At 49.3% G+C, this 11,849-nt stretch overlaps 1 protein-coding gene across 1 annotated transcript; it reads right to left on the bottom strand.

The window, feature by feature from the left end:
• Positions 1–1,674: 1,674 nt before the first annotated feature.
• nppa (natriuretic peptide A) lies at positions 1,675–3,979 on the bottom strand. The gene is made up of 3 exons (XM_056423326.1): positions 3,863–3,979; positions 2,033–2,345; positions 1,675–1,949 (listed from the first exon to the last, which is right to left on the bottom strand). The coding sequence occupies exons 1-3, from the start codon at positions 3,962–3,964 to the stop codon at positions 1,945–1,947; spliced, it is 420 nt and encodes a 139-aa protein (XP_056279301.1). The 5' UTR covers positions 3,965–3,979; the 3' UTR covers positions 1,675–1,944.
• Positions 3,980–11,849: the final 7,870 nt, after the last annotated feature.

Genomic DNA, 11,849 nt, shown 5'->3' with positions numbered 1-11,849 from the left:
GCTGTTTTTAAACCGGGTCTTCACGGATAATCCCCCTGTTCACCGGGTCACTCACCTGCCCTCTGGAGGTCTTCCCCCGGTTCCCGGCGGCGTTACCCGATCAAAGTAGCAGCTCCGCCGGCTCCACCGGCTCACCTCGGGGCGGCGGGAGCTCCAGCCTTTGTTTCCCAGAGAAACTCTTCTTTCCGGGGGTTTCCTCCTCCTCCTCCTCCTCCTCCTCCTCCTCCTCTCGTACTCCCACTTTCCCGCCGCAGCGCGTGAGCTTCACTTCCAACAAGCTGGTTGTGCTTTGGGACGGAGCTTCATCTGAGACCACGCTCCCCTCAATGTGAGCGGCTGAGCTTCATATTCAAATAAATGAATATATATATATTCATATTTATTTGTGTTTTGACAGTTTAATGAAAGAACACTACTAATATTTTCTACATGGGCATAATAGTGAAGCTATTGAAGAACCAGGTCAAAGTTCACCAGCATAAACATGGCGGCGCTGTAACCATGGTAACTAAAGCGTTATTCGCTTAATGAAGTGAAGCGTTTCCGTAGATATTTAACAAACAGAAGCAGTTCGGTCTTTGGTTTGTTTTGCAACAACGACACACGTTTAGGTTACATTTTATTTAAAATTCATTAAACCGTGGCCAGTTGGATGTCTGTCTATCTTTTGGCAGTTGGTTATTAAAACAGTCGATCCGTCCCGATAGATTATTCCAACTTTATCAATAACTACATCAAGTAAGGGATGCGCGCCGTGTTCCTTCACTACACAAGAATGACCGCCAGATGGCGACCGCGGGTCATTTTCTCCCCTGTGGGTGTCGGAGCCGTACCATTGTATTTATGTAATGTGCATTTCCACCACTAGATGGTGCTGTGGGGCAGCCTGCAGTAATGATAACATTGTTTATGTTTCTCAGAGCATTAAACAATGCACCTTTGTCGTGTTTTCTTGTGTAATAAATGAGCTACAACTACATTTATTAAGCAACTCTGTATTTCTACAATACAATATCTTTGCTTTAGAAATAGAAATGATATAATGATCGGCAATAGAATTCAAATATGAATATGAAGAGCTCCACATGAGGGAGCTCTGTGATGAGCGATGATGAGCCACAGCGGGGAGGTAAAATAATAATATTAATAAATAAATACCAACACGTTGAGTGTTGTTTAGATCATGTTTGTGCAATATGGTTGACGATTGTACAACTATTTATATCAATGTTGTCCAGGTTCAGACTCCAGAGGATTAATCATGCTCCACTAATGTTACTGTAATCATCTCCATCCTCCCATAATGCATCTGGGCAGTGTGATGGCAACGTGTCACAACAATAAACACACCATCAGTCATGTACCTGCATGAATCACCTCCTTACACAAGCATTTAGATATTATGATATATTATGAAATCATGATTTTATGATTTTGATTATATATTATGATATTATGATATTAGCTTCAGTCCGCCCATCCGTTTTATTCCTGATTACCCAGCATGCCTTAGTGATGGTTTAAAGACTCCAGAATATCCCATGGAGGATTCTTTATGAACCTTTTCTTCTTTTCTTTTTCCTAACTTGACTTTATTTATCAGCCCTAGAACCACCAAGTCAGTTAAAATGTGTTTCATGAGATTATAGGAAAAATAAAACAACAAAAGAAGAATTCTTGGTTTGAAAAAAGTTTATTTATTTATTTATTTGTTATCAACAATAAACACATCAGTAGTTAAAGCATCTCCTTGAGGTCTTTATTGTTACACAGGGTATAGTGAGAATGTGTTACATAGATATTGATATATTTAGATGTATAGATAGATATTCACACAGCTGAGCTGTGACTCATGTAAAACCACACGTGTGCATCTCAGTGTTGTTCCTTCAGTTGGAGATCAAACTCTAATCCACCTTTGACCTTTGACCTGGAGGCTGGCGGCTACCCTGAAGGGGGACAACACAAACAGGATCAGTTATAGCAGGTCATGTGACCTGGATCGGTCCTCCCCGTGGTCCCGAGGCCTCACCTCTCCCGGTGTTGCAGCCCAGGCCGCTGGCGTTCCCGATGCGGTCCATGCGGGCCCCGAAGCAGCCGGAGGAGGTCTGCCTCCTGGCTGTCAGCAGCAGGTCCTGCAGGCGGCTCCTCTGGCTCAGAGTCCTGCCGCCGAGTCCTGGAGGCGGTTCTGGTCCGGAGGGCTCTCGGTTCCCCTCCGGGTCCAGGGTCCATCCCCTGCCGGCCGGGCTGTCCTCAGGGTCCCGGTTGGTCCCTTCGTAGTCGGCTTCAGAGGCCTCTTCCTGGGCCGCCTGGGCCAGAGAGTCCTCCAAGCGCTCCAGTAGAGCCTGGTGAGGAGACACAGAATACAGTTATGGGATAGTGAATGTAGCTAAGATAGTTCATATAGTTCATATCGTTCATATAGTTCGTATAGTTCATATAGTTCGTATAGTTCGTAATATTCGTATAGTTCGTATAGTTCATATCGTTCGTATAGTTCATATAGTTCGTATAGTTCGTAAAATTCGTATAGTTCGTATAGTTCATATAGTTCGTATAGTTCGTATAGTTCATATAGTTCGTGTAGTTCATATAGTTCGTATAGTTCATATAGTTCATATAGTTCGTGTAGTTCATATAGTTCGTATAGTTCATATAGTTTGTATAGTTCATATAGTTCGTATAGTTCGTAAAGTTCGTATAGTTCGTATAGTTCGTATAGTTCGTACAGTTCATATCGTGATGTCATGACCAGGGAACACTCCCGAGCCTCTAGGGAACTCGGCTCTTGGTCCTGTTGATGGTGGTGAAGAAAGGAATGGTTCGAATAAAATGTTTTTATATTTTACTCAAGGAGCTCCCCCCCCGACTCGAGTCAGAGCTGGAAGTGGACCGACCCGAGGAGCAGCGGGCGCCCCTGAGCCCCCGGACCGGTGCTTTGTACACATGGTCGGCTCCAGCACACCGTTAGCCGGTTGTTGTGTGACGTTCAGGAGCTTCACCGTTAGCCGGTTGTTGTGTGACGTTCAGGTGCTTCACCGTTAGCCGGTTGTTGTGTGACGTTCAGGTGCTTCACCGTTAGTCGGTTGTTGTGTGACGTTCAGGTGCTTCACCGTTAGCCGGTTGTTGTGTGACGTTCAGTTGATTTCATTTCATTGGACGGCAGAATATTTATTTTATTTTATTTATAATATTACCAAAGTGCTGCCCGCTCTCTCTCTGACTTTATGAAGCACCGTATGGTAACTGTTATTAATGTTATCATAACTTGGGTATGAAATGTATTCTGCCCCCCCCCTCCTCTAAACCCACACACACACACATCAACACCTCCTTATCTCCTTCCCTCACTAAACTCTGACCTCCTACTTCTGACTTGTGTCTTGCAATGTAAACATTTAAAAAATATATTAAACAAATAATATTGGACATAAAATCTCTGTCAACATTTCTCAAGTGTTTATCGACATTTTAGATACAATATTTTTAATTAAATACTTTTAATTTGTTTCTGACTTTTGTCTTTCAATAAATAAATAAAAAGTATTGAATAATAAATACTGGATGTAAAATGTGTGTAAACACTTTTTAAATGTTGAGGTTATTAATCTGGTACTGTGAGAGAGGTCGTGACCTCAGTGACCTCAGTGACCTCAGTGGAGCAGAACACCTGAACTAAGAAAACCCCAAATTACTGCGTAGTTAAGAAAACAGTGTTAACTTCCTGAAGAGCTTCTCACATAGCGTACAGAGAGTTCCTGGACTCAACAGCGCCCCCCGCAGGACCCTGAACACACGCCCTGTCTTTAAAGCCGTCTTCACACACACAGGTGAGGTGACCTCAGGTGAGGGGGTGTCCTACCTTGATCTGGGCCAGCTCCCCGGGGGAGGAGCCTCTTCCCAGGACGTGGCTGTGGATCAGGGCGAGTTGGCTCAGCAGGGCCAGCAGGACCACGGTCCTCATGGTATCCTTCTGCTGCTGCTACGGATACAGCAGCCCGGCCGGAGGCCTTTATATACATGGGGCACACACACACACACACACTCACACACACACTCACACACACTCTCACTCACACTCTCACTCACCGTCAGTGTCAGTGGCTCATCGTCTGGTAGCGCGCCTCAAGAGCATTCTGACACCTCAGCTCACGATAACACGGCTGGTCAGATGTCCCTTCAAGTGGCGCTAGGTGTGTGTGTGAGTGTGAGTGTGTGCGTGTGCGTGTGCGTGTGCGTGTGTGTGTGTGCGTGCATGTGAGTGTGTGCGTGCGTGCGAGTGTGTGTGTGTGTGTGTGTGTGTGCGTGCGCGTGTGCGTGTGTGAGCGTGTGCGTGTGTGTGTGCGTGCGTGCGTGCGTGCGAGTGTGTATCATCACGCGTACCAGCAGCAGTGGCATGACCTCAGGACCATCTCGGAGCTCTGAGCTCAGACGAGTGATGGCAGGAATGCAGCGTTCACACAGCGTACCATAGTAGGTAGAGCTGCTGCTGCCGGGTCAAGAGGTCAGGAGAGGAAGAGGAGGAGGAAGAGGAAGGAGGGGAGGGAGGGAGGGAGAGGAAGAAGAGGAGGAAGAGGAAGGAGGGAGAGGAGGAAGAGGAAGGAGGAAGAGGAAGGAGGGAGAGGAAGAGGAAGGAGGGAGAGGAGGAAGAGGAAGGAGGGGAGGGAGGGAGAGGAAGGATGTGAGGGAGTGAGAGGAGGGAGAGGAGGAAGAAGAGGAAGAGGAAGGAGAGGAGGGAGAGGAAGGAGGAGAGGGAGGGAGAGGAAGGAGGGGAGGGAGAGGAGGGAGGGGAAGGAGAGGAAGGAGAGAGAGGAGGGAGAGGAGGAAGAGGAAGGAGGGAGAGGAGGGAGAGGAGGGAGGGGAGGGAGAGGAGGAAGAAGAGGAAGGATGTGAGGGAGTGAGAGGAGGAAGAGGAAGGAGGGGAGGGAGAGGAAGGAGATGAGGGAGAAGAGGGAGAGGAGGAAGAGGAAGGAGGGGAGGGAGGGAGAGGAGGGAGGGAGAGGAAGGAGGGGAGGGAGAGGAAGAAGAGGAAGGAGAGGAGGAAGAGGAAGGAGGGAGAGGAAGGAGAGGAGGGAGGGGAAGGAGAGGAGGAAGAGGAAGGAGGGGAGGGAGAGGAGGGAGATGAAGGAGAGGAGGAAGAGGAAGGAGATGAGGGAGAGGAAGGAGGGGAGGGAGAGGAAGGAGGGGAGGGAGGGAGAGGAAGGAGAGGAGGAAGAGGAGGGAGAGGAGGAAGAGGAAGAGGAGGAAGAGGAAGGAGGGGAGGGAGGGAGAGGAAGGACAGGAGGGAGATGAGGGAGAGGAAGGAGAGGAGGAAGAGGAAGGATGTGAGGGAGTGAGAGGAGGGAGAAGAGGGAGAGGAAGGAGAGGAAGGAGGGGAGGGAGGGAGAGGAGGGAGAGGAAGGAGAGGAGGGAGGGAGAGGAAGGAGGGGGAGGGAGGGAGATGAAGAAGAGGAGGGAGAGGAGGGAGAGGAAGGAGGGGAGGGAGAGGAAGGAGAGGAGGGAGAGGAGGAAGAGGAAGGAGAGGAGGAAGAGGAAGGAGGGGAGGGAGGGAGAGGAGGGAGAGGAGGAAGAGGACGGAGAGGAGGGAGATGAGGGAGGGGAAGGAGAGGAGGGAGAGGAAGGAGAGGAGGGAGATGAAGAAGAGGAAGGAGAGGAGGGAGAGTAAGGAGAGGAAGGAGAGGAGGGAGGGAGAGGAGGAAGAGGAAGGAGAGGAGGAAGAGGAAGGAGGGGAGGGAGGGAGAGGAAGGACAGGAGGGAGATGAGGGAGAGGAAGGAGAGGAGGAAGAGGAAGGATGTGAGGGAGGGAGAGGAAGGAGGGGAGGGAGAGGAGGGAGAAGAGGAAGAGGAAGGAGGGGAGGGAGGGAGATTCAAGATTCAAGATGTTTTATTTGTCACATACACACACAGGGTGTGCAGTGAAATGAAAGTGGCAATGCTCAGCAGGAATGTGCAAGGGCAACAAGTACACACTATTTACAAAAAAAACAACAACACAATATTTACAGTAAGTGTGTGTGTGTGTGTGTGTGTGTGCCTAAGAGGGGCAGTTGTGTGGGTCTATGTGCGGGTCCTGGTGAGGTCGGAGTTCACAATCCTGATGGCCTGAGGAAAGAAACTCCGTCTCAGTCTCTCTGTTCTTGCAGCGTGACTACGGAGGCGCCTGCCTGACCGCAGCAGCTGAAACAGTCTGTTGTTGGGGTGGTGAGGATCCTTCATGATCCTGCCGGCTCTGGTTCTGCACCTCCTGGTGTACAAGTCCTGCAGGGTGGGGAGTGTAGTTCCAATAGTGCGCTCAGCCGAACGCACTACTCTCTGCAGAGCCTTCCTGTCCTGAGCGGAGCAGTTGCCAAACCAGGCTGTGATGCTTCCTGTCAGGACGCCTCTACAGCTCCAGAGTAGAAGGACTGAAGGATCCTCTGGGAAACTTTAAATTTCCTCAGCTGCCTGAGGTGGTAGAGGCGCTGCCTTGCCTTTCTCACCAGAGTGTCTGTGTTTGTTGACCATGTCAGATCCTCGGTGATGTGGACTCCCAGGTATTTATACCCGCTCACCCTCTCCACAGTAGTCCCGTTAATCCCCAGTGGTGAGTACGTCCTCTGTTGTTGTACCCTCCCAAAGTCCACAATCAGCTCCTTAGTTTTGGTGACATTCATGATGAGGCTGTTGTCCTGGCACCAGAGTGACAGATCAGCAACTTCCTCCAGGTAGGCCTTCTCGTTGTCGGAGATCAGGCCCACCACCACTGTGTCATCCGCAAACTTGATGATGGTGTTGAGCTGAACCTGGCCACACAGTCATGTGTGTACAGGAGTACAGTAGGGGCTGAGGACGCAACCCTGGGGGATCCTGTGTTCAGGGTGAGGGATTTGGAGGTGTCTGCCCACCCTGACCACCTGTGGCCTGGCGGTCAGGAAGTCCAGGATCCAAGCACACAGGGGTGTTCAGTCCCAGCTCAATCAGCTTGCCGGCCAGTCTGGAGGGACTATGGTGTTGAAAGCTGAACTATAATCAATGAACAGCAGTCTCACATAGCCCCCTCTGGCTGTCCAGATGAGAGAGTGTGGTGTGCAGTACCTGGGAGACAGCATCATCCGTGGATCTGTTTGGGCGATAAGCAAACTGCAGCGGGTCCATGGAGGAAGGGAGGAATGCGCAGATGTAGTCCTTTATCAGCCTCTCAAAGCATTTCATGACCACCGAGGTGAGGGCCACCGGTCGGTAGTCATTCATACATGCTGGAGAAGCATTCTTGGGCACAGGGACAATAGTGGATCTCTTGAAGCAGGCGGGGACCACGGACTCAGCCAGGGAGAGGTTGAATAGGAAGAGGAAGGAGGGGAGGGAGGGAGAGGAAGGAGAGGAGGGAGAAGAGGGAGAGGAGGGAGAGGAAGAAGAGGAAGGAGGGGAGGGAGAGGAAGGAGAGGAGGGAGAGGAAGGAGGGGAGGGAGAGGAAGGAGATGAGGGAGAGGAAGAAGAGGAAGGAGAGGAGGGAGAGGAGGAAGAGGAAGGAGTTGGCCTCCTCCTGTTGGGGGAGGAGTTTGAAAGACTCAGTGGTCCATCAGCCCCGCGTCGGGTCTCCATGGCAACCGGTCTGGGTGAGAGTCCAGACTGAGCGGTTCCTCTAGGAGCCTTAGAGATAGAGGAAGGAGATGAGGTTCCTCTAGGAGCCTTAGAGATAGAGTAAGGAGATGAGGTTCCTCTAGGAGCCTTAGAGATAGAGTAAGGAGATGAGGTTCCTCTAGGAGCCTTAGAGATAGAGTAAGGAGATGAGGTTCCTCTAGGAGCCTTAGAGATAGAGTAAGGAGATGAGGTTCCTCTAGGAGCCTTAGAGATAGAGGAAGGAGATGAGGTTCCTCTAGGAGCCTTAGAGATAGAGTAAGGAGATGAGGTTCCTCTAGGAGCCTTAGAGATAGAGTAAGGAGATGAGGTTCCTCTGTAGGAGCCTTAGAGATAGAGTAAGGAGATGAGGTTCCTCTAGGAGCCTTAGAGATAGAGTAAGGAGATGAGGTTCCTCTAGGAGCCTTAGAGATAGAGTAAGGAGATGAGGTTCCTCTAGGAGCCTTAGAGATAGAGTAAGGAGATGAGGTTCCTCTAGGAGCCTTAGAGATAGAGTAAGGAGATGAGGTTCCTCTAGGAGCCTTAGAGATAGAGTAAGGAGATGAGGTTCCTCTAGGAGCCTTAGAGATAGAGTAAGGATATGAGGTTCCTCTAGGAGCCTTAGAGATAGAGGAAGGAGATGAGGTTCCTCTAGGAGCCTTAGAGATAGAGGAAGGCGATGAGGTTCCTCTAGGAGCCTTAGAGATAGGGTTAGGAGATGAGGTTCCTCTAGGAGCCTTAGAGATAGAGGAAGGAGATGAGGTTCCTCTAGGAGCCTTAGAGATAGAGGAAGGAGATGAGGTTCCTCTAGGAGCCTTAGAGATAGAGTAAGGAGATGAGGTTCCTCTAGGAGCCTTAGAGATAGAGGAAGGAGATGAGGTTCCTCTAGGAGCCTTAGAGATAGAGTAAGGAGATGAGGTTCCTCTAGGAGCCTTAGAGATAGGGTTAGGAGATGAGGTTCCTCTAGGAGCCTTAGAGATAGAGTAAGGAGATGAGGTTCCTCTAGGAGCCTTAGAGATAGAGGAAGGAGATGAGGTTCCTCTAGGAGCCTTAGAGATAGAGGAAGGAGATGAGGTTCCTCTAGGAGCCTTAGAGATAGAGTAAGGAGATGAGGTTCCTCTAGGAGCCTTAGAGATAGAGGAAGGAGATGAGGTTCCTCTAGGAGCCTTAGAGATAGAGTAAGGAGATGAGGTTCCTCTAGGAGCCTTAGAGATAGAGTAAGGAGATGAGGTTCCTCTAGGAGCCTTAGAGATAGAGGAAGGAGATGAGGTTCCTCTAGGAGCCTTAGAGATAGAGTAAGGAGATGAGGTTCCTCTAGGAGCCTTAGAGATAGAGGAAGGAGATGAGGTTCCTCTAGGAGCCTTAGAGATAGAGGAAGGAGATGAGGTTCCTCTAGGAGCCTTAGAGATAGAGGAAGGAGATGAGGTTCCTCTAGGAGCCTTAGAGATAGAGTAAGGAGATGAGGTTCCTCTAGGAGCCTTAGAGATAGGGTTAGGAGATGAGGTTCCTCTAGGAGCCTTAGAGATAGAGTAAGGAGATGAGGTTCCTCTAGGAGCCTTAGAGATAGAGGAAGGAGATGAGGTTCCTCTAGGAGCCTTAGAGATAGAGTAAGGAGATGAGGTTCCTCTAGGAGCCTTAGAGATAGGGTTAGGAGATGCGGTTCCTCTAGGAGCCTTAGAGATAGAGGAAGGAGATGAGGTTCCTCTAGGAGCCTTAGAGATAGAGGAAGGAGATGAGGTTCCTCTAGGAGCCTTAGAGATAGAGGAAGGAGATGAGGTTCCTCTAGGAGCCTTAGAGATAGAGGAAGAAGATGAGGTTCCTCTAGGAGCCTTAGAGATAGAGTAAGGAGATGAGGTTCTCTTAGCAGAGCTAAGAGCACAGTGGATAAAACATAACACAAATAGCACCAATGGTAAGACTTACTAGACGGAGGAATTAAATGAACATGGAGACAGACTCTAGTGAGCCTTTTACACAGCCAACAGGGGAATGAGGTCACCCTCCAGTGAGGCTTTTTAGAGACAGAATAAACAGTTCAGGTTCCTCAGGTGCCTTACAATCAGATCAATCAGATCAGGTTCCTCTAGGAGCCTTAGTAAATTAGATAGAGTAAGGAGATCTCAACAGGTTCCTCTAGGAGCCTTAGAGATAGAGTAAGGAGATGAGGTTCCTCTAGGAGCCTTAGAGATAGGGTTAGGAGATGAGGTTCCTCTAGGAGCCTTAGAGATAGAGGAAGGAGATGAGGTTCCTCTAGGAGCCTTAGAGATAGAGGAAGGAGATGAGGTTCCTCTAGGAGCCTTAGAGATAGAGTAAGGAGATGAGGTTCCTCTAGGAGCCTTAGAGATAGAGTAAGGAGATGAGGTTCCTCTAGGAGCCTTAGAGATAGAGGAAGGAGATGAGGTTCCTCTAGGAGCCTTAGAGATAGAGGAAGGAGATGAGGTTCCTCTAGGAGCCTTAGAGATAGAGGAAGGAGATGAGGTTCCTCTAGGAGCCTTAGAGATAGAGTAAGGAGATGAGGTTCCTCTACGAGCCTTAGAGATAGAGTAAGGAGATGAGGTTCCTCTAGGAGCCTTAGAGATAGGGGAAGGAGATGAGGTTCCTCTAGGAGCCTTAGAGATAGAGGAAGGAGATGAGGTTCCTCTATGAGCCTTAGAGATAGAGGAAGGAGATGAGGTTCCTCTAGGAGCCTTAGAGATAGAGGAAGGAGATGAGGTTCCTCTAGGAGCCTTAGAGATAGAGGAAGGAGATGAGGTTCCTCTAGGAGCCTTAGAGATAGGGTTAGGAGATGAGGTTCCTCTAGGAGCCTTAGAGATAGAGGAAGGAGATGAGGTTCCTCTAGGAGCCTTAGAGATAGAGGAAGGAGATGAGGTTCCTCTAGGAGCCTTAGAGATAGAGTAAGGAGATGAGGTTCTAGGAGCCTTAGAGATAGAGTAAGGAGATGAGGTTCCTCTAGGAGCCTTAGAGATAGGAAGGAGATGAGGTTCCTCTAGGAGCCTTAGAGATAGAGGAAGGAGATGAGGTTCCTCTAGGAGCCTTAGAGATAGAGGAAGGAGATGAGGTTCCTCTAGGAGCCTTAGAGATAGAGTAAGGAGATGAGGTTCCTCTGAGCCTTAGAGATAGAAGGAGATGAGGTTCCTCTAGGAGCCTTAGAGATAGAGGAAGGAGATGAGGTTCCTCTAGCTTAGAGATAGAGGAAGGAGATGAGGTTCCTCTAGGAGCCTTAGAGATAGAGGAAGGAGATGAGGTTCCTCTAGGAGCCTTAGAGATAGAGTAAGGAGATGAGGTTCTCTAGGAGCCTTAGAGATAGAGGAAGGAGATGAGGTTCCTCTAGGAGCCTTAGAGATAGAGGAAGGAGATGAGGTTCCTCTAGGAGCCTTAGAGATAGAGGAAGGAGATGAGGTTCCTCTAGGAGCCTTAGAGATAGAGGAAGGAGATGAGGTTCCTCTAGGAGCCTTAGAGATAGAGTAAGGAGATGAGGTTCCTCTAGGAGCCTTAGAGATAGAGGAAGGAGATGAGGTTCCTCTAGGAGCCTTAGAGATAGAGGAAGGAGATGAGGTTCTTCTAGGAGCCTTAGAGATAGAGTAAGGAGATGAGGTTCCTCTAGGAGCCTTAGAGATAGAGGAAGGAGATGAGGTTCCTCTAGGAGCCTTAGAGATAGAGTAAGGAGATGAGGTTCCTCTAGGAGCCTTAGAGATAGAGTAAGGAGATGAGGTTCCTCTAGGAGCCTTAGAGATAGAGGAAGGAGATGAGGTTCCTCTAGGAGCCTTAGAGATAGAGTAAGGAGATGAGGTTCCTCTAGGAGCCTTAGAGATAGAGGAAGGAGATGAGGTTCCTCTAGGAGCCTTAGAGATAGAGGAAGGAGATGAGGTTCCTCTAGGAGCCTTAGAGATAGAGGAAGGAGATGAGGTTCCTCTAGGAGCCTTAGAGATAGAGGAAGGAGATGAGGTTCCTCTAGGAGCCTTAGAGATAGAGGAAGGAGATGAGGTTCCTCTAGGAGCCTTAGAGATAGAGGAAGGAGATGAGGTTCCTCTAGGAGCCTTAGAGATAGAGGAAGGAGATGAGGTTCCTCTAGGAGCCTTAGAGATAGAGGAAGGAGATGAGGTTCCTCTAGGAGCCTTAGAGATAGAGGAAGGAGATGAGGTTCCTCTAGGAGCCTTAGAGATAGAGGAAGGAGATGAGGTTCCTCTAGGAGCCTTAGAGATAGAGGAAGGAGATGAGGTTCCTCTAGGAGCCTTAGAGATAGAGGAAGGAGA

Source organism: Pseudoliparis swirei, chromosome 9 (genome assembly GCF_029220125.1).
Source record: "Pseudoliparis swirei isolate HS2019 ecotype Mariana Trench chromosome 9, NWPU_hadal_v1, whole genome shotgun sequence".
Taxonomy (NCBI): domain Eukaryota; kingdom Metazoa; phylum Chordata; class Actinopteri; order Perciformes; family Liparidae; genus Pseudoliparis; species Pseudoliparis swirei.
The sequence above is the reverse complement of the archived record's forward strand: the minus strand, read 5'-3'. Positions and strand labels throughout refer to the sequence as shown.